Source organism: Quercus lobata, chromosome 8 (genome assembly GCF_001633185.2).
Source record: "Quercus lobata isolate SW786 chromosome 8, ValleyOak3.0 Primary Assembly, whole genome shotgun sequence".
In the NCBI taxonomy this organism is placed as follows: domain Eukaryota; kingdom Viridiplantae; phylum Streptophyta; class Magnoliopsida; order Fagales; family Fagaceae; genus Quercus; species Quercus lobata.
Genome location: NC_044911.1, coordinates 54,310,572 through 54,336,337, shown reverse-complemented (window position 1 = coordinate 54,336,337; position 25,766 = coordinate 54,310,572). Strand labels below are relative to the sequence as shown.

The following is a 25,766-nucleotide window of genomic DNA, read 5'->3' as shown; positions in this document are numbered from 1 at the left end:
ACAATACCTGACCGGACTCTTATATGCATCCATATCAGAGTTCTCATGTAGAACCAAATTGAGCCTATCAATTTGCACAACTATCGGATCTACTTATACATTATTCACCAATGGCAACTACAAAAGCACCGCAAATCAAAACCAATTTTAAAAAAGAAAAAAATAACTACCATTAAAAAAATCTAAAGAAAATCAAAATTGTTGGTGATTTTTTTTTTTTTTTTTTCTATTTGAAGAGTGAAAATTCAAGTGGATCAAACCTTATGCTCTAATGATATTCAAATACTGTCAATCTTCATGATAATGCACAATGAACAATGAGAAATGTATTATAATGGAAGACTATTAACAGGATGAAGGTTTACATTAATTATTTACCAACTTCAAAGTTTATAAATCAAAGACCAACAAAAGCATAGTATTCCCACTATTAAATTAACCAAAAAAAAAAAGCCAAAAATCAATATTTATAATCTCTCTTCGCAACTAATCGCTACCTATACAATGAATTAATTAAAAAGATGAATCTCACCTTAAACACTAGTTAAATTAAGAAAACAATGAAAACCCACTGCTTTCTTGATCGCTCATAAAAGTTGATTCTTAGATATGACATATGAGGGCTACCATAAAGAAAAATTATACCAATAGACAAAAGTTGATACTAGTGATATATAGATCATTTCGTTCATGTGTCCTTGATTGGTTTAGAAAACTGAAGGTTAGCTGTGAAAATTCCAAAGGACAACTGAAGATTAAGAAGAGAATAAAGTGGGGAAGATAGTAGTAAATTTAATAATAGTGAAATGAATCAACTTGGAAAGTCCAAAGCATTGAACGTGAGTAATTGGTTATTAATTCTAAGCGAGTGACAATTTAATGTTAGCCAATTCGATTCGATGGGGGAGATGAAAAGTTGAGAGAAGGTGGGAGGAAAGTCAATAGAAAGACTATTGCAAAAAATGTGCCACTTGGCAGAATTTCATGCACTGTCACATGAGGTCTCTTTTATATATATATATATATTGATTGATGGATGGGAAATGATTGCATCCTCACTGTTCCTCAATTGTAGACTCAAACTAAATCTTGTAATAGCGAATGTTTTTCTAACTGTGATCTCACTGCAAACCTTGTAAGAAAATGCTTACTTATTGGACAGTTGTCTCCAAATCAATTTGGTTTTGAATCTCCTCAAACCCAGTTGTGTGAAGATACATAATACCATCCATTTTAATATATAAACAAGTTACATGACTAATTAAAAAGATCTTTTGACTATAGATACAAACCAACTATCTCCTTACTCCACATATTTCAAAGCCAAATTTTATTTTATTTTGTTTTTCCAAAGTATCATCAATTATTTGATATTGTTAATCATCTGTCAAAGAACCAAATTAATTTTTCCATGAATAGAATTATAGACTTTCTTAGTTTCCTGCAATTCCTGCCTGTAGCGCAATCCTTAGAAATTAGTGAGGACTTAGCCTAGAATTTTATTATGACAGGGCTCAAGCTAGAATTATGAAAGACAATGGAAATCCGGCACAACTGAGTTTTAGGATCAAATGAACGACCATTTTCAGTCCTTTTAGGAATAACTTATTTAGCTAAAATTGAAAACTTTTTGCTGAAAGCACTATAGATAAAGGTAAAAACTAGTTGAAATAGTACAGTAAGACCCATGAATAGTACCCAAAAGTGTAGTGAGACTCATAAATAATAGCAAAAATAAGCTAAATAGTAAAATAAACTGACTTTATAATCTGTTCCCAAACGCAACCTTAGTAAACGAAAAGCTATTTCTTTTTTAACAGCCTGCCATTTTCCACCTTTAAACCACTTAATTCCCCCGTCAGTTAAGCCACCCATTTGAATGGAACATAGAATTTATATTTATATTTTGCCATTTATTACCTGAATAATAGAACACGAGTTTGGCCTAAAAAACGCACAAAGAAAATTATGAAACCAATACCACCACCAAAAAATAAACATGCAACTGCGGTTTTGGAATTATCCACAATCAGTAGACTAGCAGGTAAAAACCTACCAGAAATAATAAAATAAGAATTATCTTCCAGGGAAAGAAAGGAGTTTTTAAGTCTTGAGAGAGTGGAAGTTTTTGTGGAAATTTATACTTGAATGATTTACAAATAATAAACATCGGAAATATACATGGGATTTTCTTTTTGTTCTCAAGATTTGCTAAACTGAAGCTTCATAAAGCCCAAAGGAAAACACAAGCGCCAAAATTGATACTACACAAGAAAAAATTATAATAAGAAATGCAACAAAATCACCCTCACCAGAATAATGTCACAAACTAAACCACGGTATGGCTCGTGCTAAGTGGTGACTTCCTAGGAAGTTGCGTCTTCATCCAATCCAGCATCCACCTTCTCTTGAGAAAAAATAATCAAATCTTTTGCATGACAATGACACGCCACACCTAGAACAGAGAACTCTTACAACTAGATACAAAACAATTAGATCAATGTCCAGAACTAGGAAAGCTAATGGGATAAAATCTCTGATATGCGATCTTGTGCATCTGCAGGAATCTCTCGTCCTGGAACCTGGACCTTTAGAAGATAAGCATACCTGTCAAAGACAATAAGATATGTTATTCACCAACTTCACACAGTACTCCAACTAAGAGAAAACAGTTAGACAGTCATATCAACTCACTCTGCAGCTGTAAACAGGCGTTCGTGCTCCATGATGAAGGCTAGCAATGCCTATAAACAAGAACAGAGACACTAATTACTGGTGCCTAGTGGCAACACAATAACTTATAGCAAGAAACTGTAAGGTAAGATTACTTGCCTCAAATGGCATGTTTAGAAGTTCATAGTAAGTACGGACATGATCCAGCCTCTGCTGTACAGCTTCACTGTTAATTGATGGGATAGCTGCCAGGGCCTGTAGTGCCATAAAAATGGAAAATAAATAAATGAAAAAGTGAAGAAGGTAGTATTGTATCATAAAATAAAAGCAAAACCAGCAGTCTCATTTACACGAATTGGGTTTGGCTTTATGGTTTTAAGGGTTAGTAATATATAATCACCCAAGTTCTAAAGTTAGTGTACCATCAGCGCTCTGCCTAATGTCAACTTATATCAAATGGAAATGTTTACCTCCAAACCAGTTTGGAGAAAATCTCCAACCCACTGGCAATTGAGAAAATTACTCACGTGAACTGTACTTTGTCATATGACCTATTTAATGAGTCATGTGACTTGTTAAAAAAATACACATGGATGGTATTATGAAGCACCATGTAATGGGTTGGAGGAGATTCCTCCACAAAACTTTGTTCAATGGAAAATATATATTTTCTCCCAGATATAATTGCATTTCATTCAAATCAGTTTTCAAGAACAGAAGACAATTTACATGGAACAAAAGTTACCTGTTCTAGTGCAATTGAATTTCGGCATATCTGCTGGACCCCAAAAAGGTTGATGGATTTCATATCAGCCAATGCCTAATGAGACATTGCCTTTTCTCATTAGCAGTGAACAAGAAACTGAAATTTTTCTTGGGACTACAATTTGAAACAAACATTTTGAAGCCCAAAAACAAAATTCTAAAACCCAAAATAAGAGTGTAGGCAAACCTTGACAGATGCATTCGCAGCAATGCTACAAATTCCACCAAATATGTAATTGCGCTTTAGACTTGCAACAAAAGGTGCCATTTCCTCATCCCTGCGTGTTATCTATGAGCACAAAACAGGAAAGACTTGTAAGATTTGCTTCTAAGAGGATATACTCAGTAAAAAAAAGTAACGGTATTCAAGAATGCATATTTCACCAATATTCATTATAGATTATATTTTCTTTTAATGCTATCTTTTCTCATGAAGAAAGAAGAAAATTATATAAACTCATACGCAATTTAATCAAACCCCAATCAGATAGGATTAAGGCCTAGTTCATTCTATGCAATTAAATCCACGAGGGAAGAGAAAATATGGGACATTAGGGAAGAGAAAATATGGGACGTTAGATATATTGACCATGCTTTCTTTTCCAAGTTAGAACTTAAATTTAAGTAGTAATAATAATAATAATAATAATAAAAGAGGGGGTCAAATGTATTAGGGTTCTTGTCAACTTTTCTCCTTAAAAAATAGTTAACAATGACATTGCATATTATACCAAGTACGGTTCTGTGCCTGAAAAGCTAAAATCATATTTTTCCACCTGAAGTAGCAATATTTATTCTTTTACTTTGGGGCTACAATCAAAAGCAGCAAAAGCACTTGATCATTAGCAAAAGTATTGCCATGCTTGTGGCCCTCAGATGCCATTATTTTACGTACCTAAATCCTCTATAATATTTCCCTTCCTGTTTTACTTGATCATTGTAATTTTGGTTCCTGATTTGTGCGCCCATAGTACATCCCTAATGTACTTGGGTTAGCTTTATTTTTAATAAAAATTTTACGTTACTTATCCAAAAAAATAAAATCCTCTATAATATTCTTATAAAAAATATAAAAAAAAGTTCTCTAATATTGATTTTGTTTGATGGAATACAGTTGTAAGTAAAACCACACAAAATATTTATGACCACGTTTTTCCTACTAAAGAATTATTGATGCCTCCACGGTTATATATATAAGCAGGAACCTTAGCCATAATGGTCTAAGGTTCAGCCAAGTGGCGCATTCCTTGAGAATGAATGGGAATATTCTCTTCATTTAGCCTTATGCCTCAGCAAAATAAAAATAAAAATTATTTATGTCAATGTATTAATCAATTGCCATGTGCTAATGGGGTAAACACATTGGTTTTCATGTATTAATTATCTATAGATGGTACATTAGTTATTTATATAAAATGAATTTATATAGTTATTTCTATAAAATTAATTTTATAATAATTACTAATAATAATAATTAATTAATTAATTTGGAATATAACATTCTTCCTCATGTTTAGTTGCTTTGGCAATAATTGAAACAAAAACCGTGAAAGAGAAAAAGGAAATTTAATAACATGTGCAATAAAAAAATATATAATAAAAAAAAATCATATGCTCCACTTAGTTGAAATAATTAAAAATTAGTGAATTCATTAAAGTAATATGTTCATATTTTTAATTATATTAATTTTAACAATTTACAGTTACTAAATCCTTTTAATGACATGTACTATATATATACACACACTCATACATAGAAACAACATTGTAGTAATTTAAATTTGTGCTATGTAATCTAACTCAGTATCAATAGTGTAAATGCATTTGTTTTGATGTATTAATTATTAATAAGTGGTTTACTAATTATTTATGTAAACTGAATTTTTATGATTTTTTTTTTTTTTTTTTGGATAGATAACGAAAAATTTTATGAAGAAAAAAATAGCCAACCCGAGTACATTGGAGATGCACTGTGGGGCAACTGAATTTTTATGATTATTTTTATAATATTTATTTAAAAATTAAAATATTACATTCTTGCTCAAATTGAGTTGCTTTGGCAACTGTTGAAACAAAGTACAGAAAAATATAAAAGAAAATTTATTTGCTTGCAATCAAAATTATAAAAGATAGTTGTACGCTTAAATTAGTGGAAATATTCAAATATTTGTCAGTTCACTCAAGCAATTGATTCATATTCTTGATTATCTTTTCTTTCCAATGACATAATATAATTGCAGTTGATTCCCCAAATATTATATCCTATATATATATATATATTTTTTTTTTTTTTTGAGGAGATATTATATCATATAATAAGTATTATACATGAGACATAATATAATTTCTTACAAAATGTTTCAAAATTCCCGTGTTGCGGGACATCGGCCTAGTTATTATAATGTACAACTATTGGAAAAAATTATCAGTTCAAGATTGTGTAGACATGAAATATAATGGGGGTGCTCTTCAAGATTGTAATCTTACATAGTATTTTGTTCTGCCTCCTGAGGTTCAACCTCTGCTAGCCCATGATGTGGCTGACATGCATTATTATCATTCTGTTGTTGGTTAAATCTTATCCATTTATTTACCAAAAAATAAATTCAGTTCAATAAAAAGTTGTAAACATATATTTACTTAAATGTACCCCTATTGGATTTTATCCTAGAATATAAAATTTTAGGTATTGGCATGTGCACATGGTATCTCTTTTGAAGGTCATTTTCCCCCTCCAATAGATGAGGTCAAAAACTTTTAAATAAACATCTTTCCAGAAGGCCAACGGCATTATTACTGTACACATACAAAAAAGCTAGAGATGAAAATACCAACCTGAGCAGTGAGTGAAATAATGAAGTCATCAGGCTCCTCAGCATCTTGGTCCTCCAAATATTCCCGATTTGTCATTTCCTGTTTAAATAATAATTCTTAGTGCGCAGAGGATAACTTCAATCGTTCTATGTCTCACTTATAACACCTTTATAGTCCCTATTCCGATTGAGACAAATTATATATAAATTACAAGATTTTTACTAACCTGCATATGGAAAATTGTCTCCAACTGCATCTCTACCCGTAAAACCTTAAGACAATCAATTGCCAGTTTCCTGTACTCATCAGCAAATGATGCCAGATCCCTAGTAGGAGCACTGTTTGTTCGAGTATGACGGTGCTTTGGATTTTCCTCTGCTTGAGATGCTCTTGAGGTTGTTTGCCCAAGCCTGTATATAGCATGAGAATTGTTATTCATTCAAGCTATTGAAAAAAAAAAAAATCCTAGAAGTTTCAGAAAGCAACGTATGTTAAGTATATGCATAGTTACTTATCACCTATGTGTATATATGTACATAATTACATAAAATTAAATCCACCGAGAATATTATTAGCAAAATGCAGACCCTTTGTGACTAAGTGATCAGTATGATGGCATAAAATATGCCAGTGTGTAATTTGATAATGACACAACAGGGAACAGTCATAGTTCTCTCAGTGATGCTTATAACTGTAGTCCTTATTTTTGTCCATCCCCATACATTCTCTCTTTCCCCATCTCAAAGAGAAAAATTACATCTATGAATATCATGGAGACATTTCTTAAAATAATAGGATGTATATCTTCTGCACACTTTGCAGAAGAGAGATTCTTAAAGACATAAATCAAAGATGTGTGTGTGTGTGACACTTCCAGACAGACTTTCAAGAGAAACATTGGTAGAAGTAATACTTTATTTTCCCAATTTTATTAAAACCAGTTGACTGCCAATCATCTCTCCCAAACGATATAGAAGTGGGAGCTTTGTAAAATGGATTAAAACCAGCTGACTGGAAGGTAATCATCTAATAAAAACTTATAAAACAGAAAAAAAAAAAAAAAATAAGAAGTAATAATCTAATAAAAGCATGATGCCACATTGATTCTCATAATGTATGGCATGACATGAATTCATATATCAGGACATGATGCTTCTCTGCTCAAAATAAATATAAGTCACAGCAGTGCAGTAAAATTGATCATGGGTAGAATATGTCTGAGGCGGAGATACAGTATATACTAACATGTGCAAAGCATATCACACAATTAATAAGCAAAATAGGACAGGAACATATCACATTTGAGGAGGTTGTACCAAGCAAAAGCTGAGGAAATGGAATCACCCAAAAGCTTTACAATGAATTAGCACTCATTTTGGATTGTATATACTCTAGATATCAAAGTGATGATAAGATGGGCAGGTAACTTAAAACCTGGATCGTTAGATTGCTAAGAAGAGGGTAGAGATACCTTCACTGGATTCTTGTATCAAATATAAAGAGCATTTCCGCTCATATACAAACTAATACCATGGGATAAAAGCAATACTAAAACTGTCCAACTTTAGAGGAAAGAAATTTAAATCACACACAAATAGATAAGGTAAATATTTTGGGGTATTGCAAGCAATAAAAATCAGGCAAATCTTAGAAAGGAAAACGCTGTGTAGTTTTTGAAACCTGGTATATCCATCCAAAGAAATATCATATGCACAGCTCATTAGCATGAAGCTTTCATAACCCACATGTGCCAAAAGCGGAACATTTGCATTCATAAAAGCAACTTATCATATCAGTTTTTGTTTTCTCAGGTAAGAGTCAAAGTCTCAAACAACTGCATTAGCACAAATTGGAAATAATGTCTGCCCTATGTTTCATGATTGCTTTTGTAATCACTATGATTAGGATATTAAAAGATGAATCCAAACCATAATGGAAAAGACAAAAAAATTTGCCGCTTGCAAAACTTAATCAACAGACAAGAAGTAAAGAGTAATTTGATGCTGCATGGAGATAAACATAAGGACACATTCTGGGTGTGGGAATCAACACCTTCAATTTTCTGTTCACACTAGCATGACTTCCCTGTTTTCCCAAACATAATCATTTTTATCCCACCTCCCAACCAGATAAGAGAACTTGCCTTTCAATCGAGTCCGCAACATACTCCAATGAATCACTAAGGGATGCCAGCAAAATGAGTTTGTTATCATCACGAATTAGATTCTCCTGCACAAGAGAAAAGAAAAGAAAGAGCATCAACACATAATCCTCAAATCTATGTTGTACGTTCATTAGCACTTCAACACAGTGAGGACCAATTTCAGCAAGTTTTACATACTAAAATATAGAAGTTGAAATCTAACAGCCCTTTATTAAAGGAAAATTAACAGCCCCTAAAACAAGAACAAAAATTAAGTTCAGGAAGAATAAAAAACGGAATTAAAAATGGCAATAGAAGGACCTGCTTAATGGGCCGGAGAGCCAACAATAAATTGCTCAGTTCTAGTTCAACATCAACACTTTCAGCATCAGAGGCATTATCATCCATGTTTAACTGACTAAGTGGATTTGGTAAATAAGAACTTGCTGGATCAACTCGCATCAATTTCTCGATATCATTCCTCCCAATGAGCATATAACTCTGCTTCTCAAGCACTGCCTGAAACATTATGAGAAAAAAATTTGTTTGGTAATATAAGTTCTATGTAAATGTTGATAAAAAGTACACAGTGGATGTACTTAGTATCATCTTAGAAGTTAAAAAGTAAATGATTGGTAAAGTGACTCCAAGACAAGTATTCATGACCAACATATGCTGTGCACTAGTTATGAGCTAAATTTTTTTTTTTTTGATAAGTAACGTAAGAAATTTTATTAGAAAAAACCAAGTACACTGGAAGTGTACTAGAGTGGCACAAATCAAGAGCCTAGATTACAACAATCAATAAGATCGGAGAGAGAAAAACAAGTATAAAAAGGCAAAACTACACTCCAATCAAGGAGAGTAAGGAAAAAGAAAGATTTAATGTCAAGAATAGATTGTTCACAATCCTCAAAACATCTAGCATTCCACTCTCGCCATAAGCACCAAAACAAACAATGCAGCACAAACCTCCATAAATCTATATTTCGATGCATTCCAAACTTGCCCCACCAAGAAGCCAGCAACTCGCTAACTTTATGTGGCATAACCCAATGAATACCAAACAAACAAAAAACCATGGACCACAACTCATAAGCTATAGGACAAAAAATTGATTGTGATTATTTTTGGCAGGAATAGAACCTCTCACTTGAGAAGGTTAAGTCAAGTATCAACCACTTGGCCATGCTAAGCTTTGTTTGAGCTAACTTTTTTAACAGGTTTACTAATTTTAGATCAAGGATTATTTCAACTTCTACCATAATATAGCATAAGGATTGAATTTGAGCATTGTTTATGGTTGCTTCCCTGTAATAGAGGCAATAGAATGTGTATTATTTTCTTGAGTGATATTGTAAATGCATCACCAGTGAGTAGTCCAGCTTTTTCTTATTACACCAATTTACAAATGCAATTATATCCACTTACTTAAATGTGCACCAGATGTCAAAGCATTAATCTAGGAGTGATCATACAGAAATACATTTTGCAGTGTCATAACTTCAATAGAATTTTGATCGATCTTATCCTATACCAACTGACCATCAATATCTTCAAAATTATCATACGTTCACAACATTTTTTTTCTCTTTGATAATTTGTAATGTACTGAGAAAATCATGAATACATCTACTAGTATCAATGACTAAAGATACTGAAAAATATTGAAGAGATTAAAAAGAAAATATGTGAAGATTTAGGCAAAGGAAAAATACTCCAAAGCAATATGGAATATATCCAAGAACCAAGAGTATAATTAATAATACTAGAAGGAAATTAGAGGGTTTATAGTATCAATGGGCCATGGAATTCAAAATACACATGTAGCTCGGTTTCTTTCAGGGTTGCCTACAACTTTCAATGGAGTGAAGTCACAGATTTTGGGAAGTAAGGATCTCCTCTCTACAAGTAAAGTCTTTGGTCAACTTAGGTAGTCCTCCTTATCTGATTCTGGTACGGTTACATCAACTCATAATGATAAATCTGCCTTCATCAAGTCCAAGGGGGTGGTAGATTTTTTGGAGGTTGAGGTCATGGAGATTGTGATCAAGGGGCAGGTCAGTGTAGAGGGCGTGATCCTTGGAAATGGAATTATTGTCAGGTGAGAATCATACAGTAAGACTTCTGTTGGGATGCTTCACAGTCTCTTATGCCAACTCCTGCTACCAAAGTAGTTTCTATATCTACGGAAGAGTATCGTCACCTTTTGTCCCTGCAGCCTCAGTTTTCTGCCTCTTCTTTCACTGGTACTCTGGCTTAGATAGGTACTCCCACTGTCACCTTGGGTCATTGACTCAGGCACACTCTAATACCATGTCAAGTTTGGGAAGTGTGTAGGGTTCAAAATTAATTACCCTATAACATATTATTTATATAATGTTTTGTAATACATTATGACTAATTTGCCCCTCACATATATATTACTCTTAACAAGGACCTTTGAAGGGCTAGAGACAAATATTCAGAGGTTGAAATCCCAATTTGTGTGTCTTCTTTTCTATTGGATGTCCTCAGATAGGAGTCAACCTTCAAATATTTTTTTTCAAGTATTAAAGAATTTCATTAAAAAAATAGACTCAATAGCAAGAGCTTCCTAAAGATTACAAATGAAGATTTATGTGGTCCATGAAATCAACTATGGAATTACAAGAAACCCCATGACATTTGGGAAAAAAAAATGTAAGAAGATAGATTTGAGTTCAACGATAGATCTCTCCACAACTTCAAAAGTATGGGTGTTCCACTCCCTCCAAACTACCCACACAAGACAATGAAGAGTTACAGACCATACAACCTGGAAAGCACAGGTGCACTGATTGAATCGGCGCACCCGAGTCTGACACACACAGATGTACTGTGCGGCCGTCGACGTGGCTGCAAACACGTCAGTGACATTTTTTTTCCCGTTTTCCGATTCAGCCCAATTTGGGCCAATACGGTCCGATTCGATTCGAAACAGGCCCCGAATCGGTCCGATTCAGGCTGAAATAAGTGTTTAAAAAAAAAAAAAAACTCTCTTACTCTCTTGTTCTCTCCATCTCCTCTCTCTCTCTCTCTCTAATTGTCTTGAACACTCATCTTTTATTTAGTTTTAGTTTCAAACTTTCGATCTTGTATTCTAATTTCTAAACATCATGGAATGGTTATGTATTCAGTATTCACTTTATTATCTACTATTGCTCTTAAATTGGTATATGTTTACCATTACATGAAAAAATATGCTTAGCTATATATAGAAAATATAAATAAAAATATATTTAATAATTTATTAATAAACGTATCCCCCACACCCTACTTTTTCAAAAATTGTTGAGTCACCACACCGCACCCGCACCCGCACCCGCACCCGAACCCAAATCCACACCCGTGCTTCCTACCATACAACATTATGTCACCCGTACATCCCTTTCCAACAAGAGTATACATCCATCACCCTACTTGGCATCAGCCGATGCACCCATGAAAGCAAAAAATATGAAAGACCACAATTTATGAGCAACTGAGCAAAGAAGCAAAAGATGGTCCACAGATTCACTAGTAGCCTTAGACAAACAGCACCAGTTAACCAGTAACACATTTCTCATTTTCTCTTAATAAGATTTCTCGTCCATATTTTATCCAAAGCTGATGTACACACAAAGAAGGCCACTTTCTAAGGCACCTGGCTACTCCAAACACTCTTCCACAGGAAAGAACACCTATTTGTAACCCAAAGCCCTCATAGTATGAGTAAACACTAAACTTACCTCTATTAAGGCTCCACCTCATATAATCCATGCCTCTAACAATAGTAACAATCCACCCACTCCAACTCCCAATCTTGAAAATTATGAATTAATCTCAAGTTCCAATCATGAGGCCCAGCCTCCTCACTAGAGCTAAGCAAAGAGCTTAGGCATCCTTCACTTTGACAATTGAATACAGAACCAGGAACATCTCTAAATCTCAAGAACCACACCACAAATCATGCCCAAATCTAATCCTCCCACCAAGTAGAGAGCATAAAGGGGGAAATTTTGAGAGTATTGAAAAAGGATAGTGAAATTACAGAAATGAGATAATCTTTCAGCTAACAATTTAATGATGTGAAGGTACAGTTATATGAAATACATGAACTCCTAAGAGGAAAAGAAATGTAGGTAAGCTCAAGAAAAATTGAAGGAGCAGATATCTTAGGACATAATGCTTCTAAGACATGAAAATAAATGTTTGGTGATGTGAAACAAAGACTGCAATAAGACAAAGACTAAGGAAGTTCCACATGAATGTACAGAAACATTTTGCAAGCTTAAGTAATTACAAAAGGATTGAATACCCCATCAACTATAATTTTTTCAAACTGATTCATCATACAATTTTTTATATAAGTTCATGCAAGATTAAGAGTATTATTCTTGTTAAGATCATGCAGAATAAGAGTAATGAACAAAAATTACAAAGCACAAACCATTCAACTAGCTATGAGCAAAAGGCAAAATACAAAGATGCACCCGGAAACAGAAAATAACAAGGGGGTGGGGAAGATAACTGAAAATAATAATCACAATGATGAGCTGAGTGAAATGCAGAGAAAACAGAGAAAATGTAGGGGTGGGGAAGATAGCTGAAAATAATAACTGCAATGATGTGCTAAGTGAAATGTAGAGAAAATAGAGAAAACCATGCCTCCATGTATGAAGTACGACATCTTTCATATGTGCGCTCAAGGAAAGTCTGCACATACTTTGCAAGGTCCCCAGCAAATTTAGGCATTGCATGAGCCCAACCAAGTACCTAGATTATGTAATAATTTTAAATTAGATAGTCAAATACCATATATCCATACACTAAAATAATTAATAAAAGTGTTAAACATATATTCAAAATAAATCCAGAAATTTTAGCAGCTACACTGCCCAAATCTAGTTAATCCCACCAACTTGTGCAGAGTATTAGGGAGGAAAGGTCCTTTCTCTTAAGATGAGAAACGTAAGTTAACTTGCCTCCTTTGCTAAGAAATCTATAGCCAGAAGCCCCTGTAAGACTGGTCTACCCTTCTCAACCAATGGAGTATACGTAGCAGCAGTATGTGCCCTTGGACGAAATGCAGCAGGACCTACAAGATAATTACAGAAATAAGATTTTTTTTTTTTTTTTTTTTGTGCAAGGGGAAAAACAAAAGAGAGAGAGATGACCACATTACTAATACAAACATGGCTCACAGTAACACAGGCATCATTCAACATTCTCTCAGTGAGCCATCCAACTAGGATATACAGAGTCCTAATCCTTCATGCAGCAAGTTTTAAAACTAAGGAAAAATAGTATCTTCTCTGCATGGTTAAATAGTGTAAAGGAGTTTAATTCTTTCCGCAACTTCTGTAGCTTCAAATGTCAAAAATAAAATGAACATGCTGGGTCGCACTATGGCCTTTTCCAATCATAGACTAGTATTACTAGATGCTGATGATGCAAAAATGACATCCCAAATTTTGACTTTTCTTCTGGTTTGATGACATTGGTTTCATAAAATATATCAGTTTTCAACATTCCTTAGAAGAGTATTTGAAAGGCAAGTGTGCTTTCTAAGGCGGTTAAATTTGGTTAGAAATTATATTCAGGGAGAATATTAACAGTGCAAAATTAGATGGCATCTATAGATCACTTGAGTCGGATAAATTAGAGAGCAGTGGCAGGGAAAGGTCAGAGAGGGTAGCTTGGACAGTAGTGAAGTGTGTAGAGAATTATGAAGCACAATGGTAGAGCTTTCCAGAGTATTCAGATCACTCAACATAAGCACGATGTGGGGCCTATTCAATTAGTTTGTTTTTGACATTTGGTTCAAACTAGACTAGTTCCATTTTTGAAATAATTTTTTAAAATGTCATTTATTCCTTAGATGCTAGAAGCAGATTTATTATATCTGGGTTGCTGCTTTTGCATACTTATCAAAAATAATTGTTTAGGGGGGTAAAAGTGCCAGATATCTATGACTCTATTAAGCACTTGCACAGTAGTGCAAGTCAGACAAGAGTTAACAGAAATTAGATGAGCCACGAGAATCAATCCCTTAACCTCTTAAAGCATTTTGAATTGATAAAGTTAGTGCCATGATATACAATGAGTTAAACAGTTTGATGCATAGTTTCTGGCTACTCAAGTTGACCCCTAAAAAATAAGAAGGCCTAATGCAAGTTATCTGTTCTCATCAAAATTGCTAATTGAAGAACAAGTTTAAATAATTTAGAGAACTTGCTTGATATAGCTTGCTGAACACTTTTTCGGTAGTCTACAAACATAGTTGGCAAAAAGTGGTCCTTCACGAAGTTTTCCACAAAAGTAAGCAATCCATCATTCCTGCAGTTTTAGAGGTGAAGAATTCAAATGGACATCAGAATGGAATCAGAAAAACAAAGGGAGATTGCAACAATGAATTTACAACTTTTCCTAGGCATTTTTAATCCATTAAAACATAACTAATACACTACAATGACAGAGATTGAAAATTTAGAACCAAATAAAAAAACATAAATTAAAGTAAATTGTCAAGACACATTCTACCACCTCCACATTCAATTCTAATGCATAGCAATATTTCAATTAAGCAAAAAATGAGAGAAGCATGTGGAAGATAAAAAGAATAAGAAGATAGGTTATAGGCTTCATAATTACTCCTAACTGTCCACTGTATATTTCATGCAAAGTTGTGATGCTATTATAAGCAGATCACTGAACTAGGAAAGTGAACAAGAGTTTTGAACGTACCCAAGCTGGGCATACTTTTTCGGCAGCATTGAAGCAACCTTATCTGTAAACTGCAGAGAACATCATATCAGAAAAGGTCAACTACAGAACCTGTTATGCAAAGATATTTCACATCGATAGCATGAATATGACATTCCAAAACCTGAAGCACAGGTCGGTATGTGGATGCTGCTAGATATATGCCTTGCTCAGGCAAGACAGCTGCAGATCCATAACCTTCTTGTGAAACATTTGGACCCCTCCTACTCCATCCTTGCCGAATGAGGTCAACTCCTGGTTAGGAATCAAGGAATAAAACTTCGTGTTGTAATTTGAGCATCCCATCAAAATTGATATGATCAACTAAAACTAGAGACTAAATCCAACTTATATTATGAGAATCTAACCAGGAAATTTAAGTAATTAATAGTACAATCTTCAACTTACCCTGGTTAGGAATGGATACAGTAGCATCTGTGAAACGAAAAGCAAAAGTAAGACCATCGTCCGAACAGTCCCTGTAACCCATCAGCACCAATATTACAGATTGCATAACAATAAAGAAAGAATCAATCAGTCATCTAAATTTTTTTTTTTTTAAAGCAAGGATTAAATTATATGTAATAACTTTAATTATGTCTAACAAGAGGAATTTAGATGTAGTAAACCACTATGATTCCAAGTGTAATATAATACCCCAATATAAACAAATTTCCTTGCCATCTCCAGCAAAAAAAAACCAGGAATCGGCTTCAAAATTAATATTACCCAAGGAAAACAATAGAATCTGGTAAATATTTGAAAATGAAGAAATCAGGTTATTTTGATACGTTAATTAAAATGAAGAAGCCAAGAGCCTTGAAACTCAGTGGCATTACCTAGTTTCCCCTATGAAGAGAACCTGTGTTCCATTCGCCCCTCCCCACTTGTAAGCAGACTTTCCAATTATAAGTTTGGAAGTATGCACTTGCACATTATTGAGATCAGCCTTTCTTGCATTCTATTCCATGAAAAGGGCATGACATAAGGTTATTAGTCTTGGTTGCATGGTAAGTCGAACATGCAGGTTTCATGAGTTTCAAGTCTCAAGTTGTTCCTTTTCTTGACTCTGCAGCAATTGAAGATGTTTTGCGGGAAAACTACACAGAGGTAGAGCTATAAATCCAAGGAGAAAAAAGCAAATGGGACGGGGTCCAATTTCTTTAGAGGATAGATGACAGCAATGAGTGGTTAACTGGGAGAATAGAAGAAGAAGAAGAACCCAATGAATGTGCTGAAGAAAATAGCATTTCATGATGATTGCTTGACATGGGATAATGCTACTAGAGTTGCTAGAGTTGCAGAAATATTCAAGATGAGATCAAGAGTGAGGTCACTGCGAGGGCAACAGGTTCAAGTTCTAGTTAACAACATACTCCTAATGAGGGAGAGGCTATTTATTAAGATGGAATAGATGAGTAAGATGATGAGGATTACAAATCTTGTGATTTCAATGATGATGGACTTGTGTTTGATGAAGATGATGATTATATACTTTTGGATTGCATCTCATTGCATACGTTAAGCATAGAAGTCACAACTTACCATTATAGTGCTTTTTGGTATTTGCCTTTTGGTATATATTTTGATTCAACCATGTACTTCATTTTGATCGTGACTAGATATTTTGTACAGCATAAGAGAATCATAATATAATGTTACGATTATTTGATCTCTTGATTGTCATATTGTCCATTAATAGTTGTTTTCAAATTATATAAAAAAAAATTATAAAATGTGTGCTTTACTTCGATCAAGAGTGCGAAAGTCTCTAGTTCAACTCTTAGTTGAGGCATTTCGCAATTTACCAGATGCCTACTTGGTGGGGGTGTGTAAGCATCCAAGGTTTGCCCCTTAGGGGTGGTCCCACTGGCCCATACCTTGAAGGGTTTCCTCATCATCAAAAAAAAAAAGGAGCGCACTTGAGCTTTGCGCCTTTGTGCCTATGTATGTTAAGAAAAGGGATCAACACAAATCCACCACCTATCATTATTTGAATACCACCTCAATAACATCACCAAAATGCAGCCTCCAACACCACGACCTGCTCCTCCACCTATGACATGATGCTGCCTCCCACTACACACTAGAGCAAATCCTCTCCCTGGCACCTTCACCTCCTCTTCTTAAAACTTTACAGTTTACACTACCCCTAACTCTGACCACAATTTCCATCACCTAACTATCACAACCAGCAGCATTTTGTCTAGTGATGCATGACTACCACAGTGTTACTCTCCTTCCACAGGTCTCATAATTGATGAAGTCTAACAGTTAGAGCAACTCATTCCAGCCAGCAGAGAACTATCACCTCCATCATCATATCTGTATTGTAGGCATCACATCAATCACTAAGTCAACTCATTCAAATCTAACTGTCACCATCACCATTTACAGCTCCATCCTCGCCTCCAAAACCATGCCAATGCCATAACCGGGCCTAAGTCTCGTGTACCTTGAACTATAAATCGTGTCTTATTGAACTTGTAACTCTTGGTTCCTCCCAGCCATCTCTTCAACCAATATAAGCATGAATACTAGATACATTTTGGTTTTTCCAGAAACTTTGTGACACATCTTCGATACGACAAAAACATTTTCCAGAATTTAAATACAAATATTAGAATAAAGGTTAGGTGATTGAATTTGTCATCTCCTATCAACTTAAGCTTCTGGGACAAGTTGTAATTTATCAATAAAATTCTTAAACTTGGAACATATTTAATACTTAGTGGATGGCTCCTACATCCATATCAATTGCACCTTGAACGCAGGGATTTGAGCTCTCTTGTTATACCCTTAGTTCTAAGTTATCATAATAAGCAAGAATATAAGGAAAAAAATTAATATGAAAGGGCAACCGGTGCCAACGAAGTAACTCCAAAGACGGTTGAAAAAGTGATTTGAGGAATATCACATAGTAGAGATTTGAATATGAAATTAAAGGCACTTGCCTCTTTTCCTTGGAAGGGGCCTTGCTTGCAAGTCTAGCAGTTTGTACGGCAGCATCTGCAGATGCAGCTTCAGGAGTTGCTCGCAGAATCTCACAAATGAGTTGTTGGCATTCACTCTATGGTACATATTGAAGAAATAGGAGTTAAAAGAAAAGGTTGGGAAGGGAGCAAACTTGTCCATTAATACATTTTTTTTTTTTTTAAGAAAATGTTAAATTTACCATCAGGCATTCAGGTTGCCAATAAATTAATGCAGATAGTTTACCTGAAAAACTGTCAAGGAAAAGCCAATGTTATATCCGCCAGTAACTTGAGATGCTTCAGAATCAGGGTTCCAATCTGTTGGCAATGACCTTGAAGTGTTCATTTCACTTTGATGAGTGGATTTTGATTCCAGAATCTCTCCAACAACAACATGATTCTCTGAAATGTAAAATTGAGAAATTTAGTTTTAACATTGAAAGAGAGAGTAAAACATAGAAAATAGGTACCGCACCAAATATGCGAACAATTGTGTCCAAAATTGAATCAAGCAGCTCCATTGCAGCAGACTGTGCTTTTCCTGTGGGACCCATCACAGACGAGACAGGGCTCACCGCCGAAAGAGTCCCAACCAGAGATATCCCATTCTGACGCTTCTGTTTCTGCAACTGGAAGCTTTGAAACTGCCCTTTCAACAAATGAAGACCAGCAGGAACAGTTCGGTCACCCTGACCAATGCCAGACCTTGAACAATTAAGAAGTTCAGCATGAGCTTTTATCTTGGATGTGATAATCTCATGAATTGTTGGTCTCAATCTTTGGCTGTTACAAAACAAAATCAGCAAAGTCTAATGTCATTATAAAGTACATATTGAACAAAAAAACAAGCAAATGATAATGAACTGCCATAAGTTCAAAAAGACAAAAACAAATTTCAACGGAACTCAGTATTGAATTTGATCACAAACTAGATGGGCTTGGCTACTTGGAAAAGGTACATATTAGAAACTGTATATACTACACAATCAATTCATGAAATGAGATGCAGTTCAACAGGACTAAGATTGTAAGCCAATTTAATCACTATACAAATTCAATTCACATCCACCACGAGAGTGTTTTGGCATCACTAAATCCAATTTCCAGATATGAAAAGAAGTAATAGGTTTGTCTATTTTTCTATGAGACTGTGCAGAAGAAGGCCACCTTATAATTATGAACCAGAGGATCTAAAAGTGTTTCCATGCACATTGGTCTAAAGACTACAATTTGCAACAGCTTTTTCCACATTTTAGGCTCTTTAATTAGTGTCTTTACCCCTTCTTTGGCTTTAGGGCATCAATCAATATTAGGAAATATCTTTAAATTTCCACAACATAGAGGAGACTGAATTCCACACCAATCAACTAGATGGTTTGAATTCCTTGCCCACCCCTAATAACTCTTTCTGAAGCTACTCTGAACAATGTGTGACTATAATCAGAATGTAATTGACATAAAGTTGGAAGGCTAGATAGGAACTCTCCATTGATGTCATCCCACCACTCTTCTGCAAGGAATCCATTACTTGTTTTCTATGAATCCAGGACAATTAGGAATTTGAAATTTCTTGCCATCATTAAATGAATCTGATCCTACATTCAACAGATATTAATATGAAAGGGGTCACAAAGACATGGGTATTGACATTATTAACATGGCAACCACTATATTCATTAGATTACTCAGATGGCAATTGAGGGTGATTTACGGATTCAAATGAATTAAAGATTTATACGACAGAATAAAAAATTCCAAAATAACAATACAGTGTAAGTGTGGATAGAATATGAGATACAAATATCATGAACGTGAAATATTTTGGTCAGGACCAGATCCAGTATTAATAGAAGAAAAAAATAAAAATAAATAAAAAAGTTGCTAAACACAAGCCAGGAAAATCCAATATTCTAGAAGTGAGAAGTGAACTATAACAAAATTAATTAGGTCTATTATGTTCAAGACATCTCTGGAAGTAAATAAATTTCTTCAAAACCATGCTTCAAACAGAATGAAAAAGTATGTCAGCCAGCCAGACAACAAACCATATTATAGCACCAGCAGCTGCAACTTTGCCAAGCATGCAGAGGCACTCAACCATGGTTTGCAAATACTTCACATGAAGTGGAGCGTCACTCTTTTTTATTGCTTCCTACATCCAATTATAACACCCAAAACTTCAGCCTAAAAGATGAGAGTGCAAACACATAAGATAACAGGAGATGCAATTCTGAGATAATTCTTACAAGAAATTCATCTGGAGTGGAATTTGAAAGCCATATTGGCATTTGACGAGAAACAATTTTGACATCCTTCGGAATGCCATCACCACCATTGACTCTTATTGATGCCATATGCCCATCTGAGGTAGCATCATCAGGTAGTTCCAGAGCACCCTCCTCATCACGGCCATCAAAAGATGAACTGAAAGCATATTCTGATTTATATTTAGAGGGGGGAAAGGGAGGAGTTCAAATAAAGGGGAAAAAAGGCAGTTCTAATAAAGGAAGTTGCACAAGCACCGTTAAAATAAAAATCTCCAATCTTACCCTCCATCAACAGAACCTGGCCTATATGATCCATCCACATGGATGCCAATCTGGCTGTCACCTTTCATTAACCTGGTTCTTCTAGATAGAGGTTGCGAATTATTCACAAAAAATGCAACAGCTGTGGTTGTTGGCACTTCATCATCCCTTTCATGCACACTTGAGGCAGCTGAGCTGCAGAATATAGTCAGCTTAAGGGCAATAAACTTCATTAAAGCAATAGCTTTTAAGAAATAGCTTAAATTGTAATTCATAAAATCTGTGGTCCTAGATATAAATATTCACACTACAAAACCTGCAATCTCCTTCCCAAGAACAAGCCCCCAACCCAACCACCAACAAGTAAAAAAGGACAAGAAAATATTAAATAAGCTTAGGTAAAATCTTCATACTAAAAAGTATGCCAGAAAGTAGCATGCCAACATGACAGGGAAAACTGTGTAGCTTATATCAGCATCTAATATAGTGTACATAAGGACTTTCCTTTTTCTATTATTATCTCCACCCCACCCCCACCGCCCAAAAAAACCCCTAACATCAGCATCAATTAGACTAGCTTCAGAAAACTGTAAAAGCTAAAGCTAAGAAGGAAAGTAAATACCTGTATTCACCTTTATTGTATAGGTGCGCATGCAAATCCTCCAAAACTTTATAAAAAAGAACCCCGCGCAACTTTGTCAGCTCTGACCGAACATCTTGAAGTGCACCAACCTAAAGGGCACATAAAAAAGAACAATTATAATGCAGTCATGAGACTTAAAAAGCCCAATCCTTATATTTTCTTCACTCAGTACTAGATTAGCTTCAGCGTAATCAAAAAAGAAGTATTTGGAAGAAAGAAATTTCTAAAGAGTCCCTATATGATTCTCTAAATGATTGTCTATAATGACATCGGACTAAGGTAATACTTTCCAGTAGATGTGTGCGCCAACGAGAGACAATGCAATCATTCAAGATAGTCTGGCCAGATCTAGTGAACATCAAAGCAGCTTACACACCCAAATAATAATAATCCTAAAGGCAGAGTGTGATATAACAGATTATTGGAGTACTGGATGATAAAAATAGTATTGTGCTTACTATAAAATAAGGGGTATTGTGCTTTAACTCCATTAGTGAACTGATTGCCTAAGGTTTTTATGAAAGTTGGCAAATACAATGGATTATAAAGTTTTACTTATCAAAAAAATCAAAAAAACAGAAAACAGAAAACAAAACAAAAAAAACAAAACAATAGATTATAAAGTTTTAGGCCACCAATCATGAATAGAGGGATTTGGATATAACTTGACTAAAATATAAGTTCCACATTAATCTTGGTTTTTGATTTTTGCCCCCATAGTACATCCCCAATGTACTCGGGTTGGCTGTTTTTAGTTTTTTAATAAAATTTCCGTTACTTATCAAAAAAAAAAAATATATATATATATATATATAAGTTCCACACAACCAAAAAAAAAAAATCAGAAATAAGAAGAAAAATACAAAAATCTTCTTGTAACATTACAGATGTGGAATGATAGCAGAAGTTTAGTAAACCTACGGTTTGAAGTCCCTCTCGCTCAAGCATCAGTGTTGATTGAACATGCACCTGAACTGCAGCATAAAACTGCTTCTCGGCAATGAGCTTCTCAATACGAGATGGAACCTAGGCCAAATTTCAAATACAAAAGATGATAATTTTCAGCTTTGCCAGAACCATGGCATGCAGATGATTCAAATGGAATAAGTGTAGTGCTGGTTTATATGTGGCAAGGTCAGGATACAAATTCTTTTATCTTTTCTTTTCTCTTTTTAAGTAATGATCAGAACAAGTCATTAAGGACATACCATAGCATGCATAAATGTGTGCATATTAATGCATGCACTTATGCATCCACGCTCGCATGCATGTAACTTACTTTAAAAAATGTCTGCATGTTTGTGTGGATATGATATGCAACTGCAACTCTAGTACAAAAAGATCCATGCATAGCAGCATAGATGTAGCATTAAAGGGTGGGGCAGGAATCAGGTAATTGAAATGTAACATTGACCAAAAGTATGCAATACTATTGGATCTGATAATATCTTAAAGCTGGAAATAGGTTGGACAAACCTTAGCTATGCCCTCAATTTGATCTAACAGGGAAATTATGTGACGCAGCGTTACTGACCGATACCACAACTGATGCAATTGTTTATTGCGGGCGCTAAGAAGCTTCTTTGCATCAGCCAAATCAACCTTTAAGACAGCTATACTTTCAGTGGATTCGCTGAATAACCGCAAGATCTGGATGAAGTAAATAAATAAATAAACAAACAATTAACAACTTAGAATGTAACTACAACTCTAACTTCATCGCCCAAGGGTGCCGCGGGGGGGGGGGGGGGGTGTTTAGAGGTGGGGGACCAATATATGAAAAGAGCTTGGCAAAACTGCGGGCAGCCAAGTTTACAAATAAATAAATAAAAATTGTAATGCTCCAATATTCTATTTGTTCATAGAATATAGTCCATCATATGAACAGCAACTCCACCCCCCCAGGCGGACACCCCACACACATAGGCGCACATGTGTGCATATGAAGAAGAAAATTCAGAAAAAACAAGTGTAATTATAAGAATCAAAGAGAAAATCTTCAGAAACCTGGGAATAATTTTGAATTGCTTTGTTAAAGCCACTGTGATAAGCATGCACTACTTCATCGACGACCTCCTCAATAATATCACTTTGCTCCTTCAAAAATTGAACTTCACCTTCACGATCTTTTGATGTCAAAATATGGACAACATGAGGTAACGAATCAAAGCGCGCTGCAGCCCAACTCTCATCTATTCTTGAAATCTCTTCCCTCAAATACTGCATTTACCATAAGAGCAACACTTATACGTATATGGTTGAAAAAAACAGTGACCAGCGAATTGACCCACAGGTTAAAAGAGGATTACTATGCCAGTTGCAAACTTACTACAGCTGATGAAACAGGACTACTACTACTAATACTATACACCAGAACATTGGACACGCTGCTTAAGTTCAATAATCATTGAAATTATTGTCGATGAAACATTTCACACTCTATAATAGTTTTCCCTAAAAATTTTACAGAATTAATTCTTTCCTGAGTAAAAGCAAAGTTCATTGAGCACTAGCTCAAGTAACACTTCCTCCTTAAATAATGGGATGGAGAGTGAAGTTGTGGATTCAAAACCCACAGGGGTGTGTGTGTAACTTACTAATCAAAAAAGATAACCTAAAAAGTATTAATAAATTATGTTTCCAACAGAAGCATTAAACAACGTAAATTGAACTTACTGATTTATCAGAAGACACAGGTAAACCATCAAAAATCCCCATACTGAGCCTTACACCTCACTAGATGCTGTAGAAAACGGAAGTTCAACTCAATTCATCCCAACATAAGAATGCTTGATTTAGAAACCTTTAAAACAACAACAACAACAACCACACGATTAGTCCCAACAGGCACGTAGAATATTCATTTCAGCAAGGAACACGATCAGCATTGTACTAGTAAAAATTATAAATATTTTTACTTCGAACCACATTGTAATACAAATACGACCATGAAAGAACAACATAATCATCAAATTTAATCCGCAATCTTCACTATTCACAGATAAACACACATTTTCCGAGCCAAAAAATGTTCATTAAAGCTACAATTGCTCGAAAAATGAAATTCCGTGTGTGCGCTTGAATGAGCGAAAATGTGTGCGTCTATAAGTGAAATTTTGCGTCAATTGAGCTTAACGCAACTGTTTGAAAAAAAAATTTGGAGTTGAATTTGTCAACAATATAGAAACAAAAAGCTACACAGTACAGAATCAAACAAACAGAAATATTTTGAGAAAAGTACCTTCAGATCCAGTACATAAAGCACCGAAGATAGACCAATTCCACGCAATCTCGACCGCTAACACTTGAAACAATTTGATAAATGGTTTTCAGAATACGAATAGCTTTGAAATCATCGATAATTAGTGGAAAATTTTCAGAGAAACTAAATGAGATTAATTTATTAGTTACTTAGATTTTTTACATTGAGTTCGTGTATAAATGAAATGAGAGATTTGAGAATTGAATCATGATTCAGGAAAATCATAGAAATACGAAGCTTGAAAACGGGTCGGGTTTCGGAGTACCTGAATTGAATTGAGAGGTTGAGCTCGAGGGAATGGATCTCTGTGATTGTGGAAGAAGAAGAAGAAGAAAATTGAAATCTTAGCACTGAAGAAAATGAAAAAAAGGCCGTACTTAGACTTGTCGCTCTCGGTTAATGTGTTTTTTTTTTTTTTTTTTAATAATAATATAGGATATAATGGTACATTTCAGGGTGGATTATCTGAAATTCTTGAATTTGACGGGTCGGAGCATTCCAAAATTGAAAAAAAAAGTACTATATAAAACAATTAAAATATTAGTAAAACTATAAAGCTAATTTGCAAATTACTCGGAATCGGTTAACCATATTTTAGCGTTTTAGAAAATATTTTTAAAATCTTTTTATGAAATATTTTTTTTAAGTTTTTTTAAATTTTCTTTGAAAATAATGTCAAATTTTTTTTTAAATTGTTTATTAACAATTATATAAAAGACACCATAACAGGATCCTTACATCATATATCCCTCACACACACACACAAATAAATAAATAAACAATTATGTATATAATTATACTAACGAATGCTTTTAAGGTATTGATTAACAATTCAGTTAAATAAAATTTTTATGAGAAAAAGAAAAAACAATTAATGTTTTGACAATTTTTTTATTTCTCATAAAAATGATGTCAAAATTTTCCTAAAATTGATTGTTAACTAATACCCTAAAAGCACTCGTTAGCATTTCTCATCTTAGTTATCTAAAAAAAAAACTTTGTTTGTTAGTATTTTTCTATCATATTAAAGGCAAAATTCTTTCCTTACATGAGGATAACATTATCGTATTAAAGGCAAAGTTATGATATCCAGGATTTTGGAGAAAATTTACATTTATATAAACGTGGGCTCCATTAAAATTTTGGACATTTGCAAGTATTTAGATTCATTTTACCTAGTCAAAAGTTTTGTAAATTA

General features: G+C 34.4%; 1 protein-coding gene across 6 annotated transcripts; it reads right to left on the bottom strand.

Annotated features, from left to right (window-relative positions):
• Positions 1-2,110: 2,110 nt before the first annotated feature.
• On the bottom strand, positions 2,111-24,978 carry LOC115955278 (exocyst complex component SEC8). 6 transcript variants are annotated; one of them, XM_031073352.1, is made up of 28 exons: positions 24,834-24,978; positions 24,548-24,610; positions 23,983-24,109; positions 23,314-23,526; positions 22,783-22,956; positions 22,228-22,332; positions 21,286-21,395; positions 20,685-20,858; positions 20,382-20,559; positions 20,181-20,287; positions 18,611-18,918; positions 18,380-18,537; positions 18,115-18,230; positions 15,569-15,639; positions 15,285-15,415; positions 15,143-15,192; positions 14,634-14,734; positions 13,381-13,493; positions 13,064-13,171; positions 8,717-8,914; positions 8,396-8,481; positions 6,479-6,662; positions 6,274-6,351; positions 3,626-3,727; positions 3,419-3,493; positions 2,833-2,928; positions 2,695-2,744; positions 2,111-2,607 (listed from the first exon to the last, which is right to left on the bottom strand). In XM_031073352.1, exons 3-28 carry the CDS (start codon positions 24,022-24,024, stop codon positions 2,520-2,522), a joined length of 3,216 nt encoding a protein of 1,071 aa, XP_030929212.1. In that variant the 5' UTR covers positions 24,025-24,109; positions 24,548-24,610; positions 24,834-24,978; the 3' UTR covers positions 2,111-2,519. The 6 variants fall into 6 exon arrangements, with proteins under 6 accessions (XP_030929212.1, XP_030929216.1, XP_030929214.1 ...); XM_031073356.1 differs by having other exon boundaries at positions 20,685-20,853; positions 21,296-21,395; XM_031073354.1 differs by having other exon boundaries at positions 23,983-24,049.
• Positions 24,979-25,766: the final 788 nt, after the last annotated feature.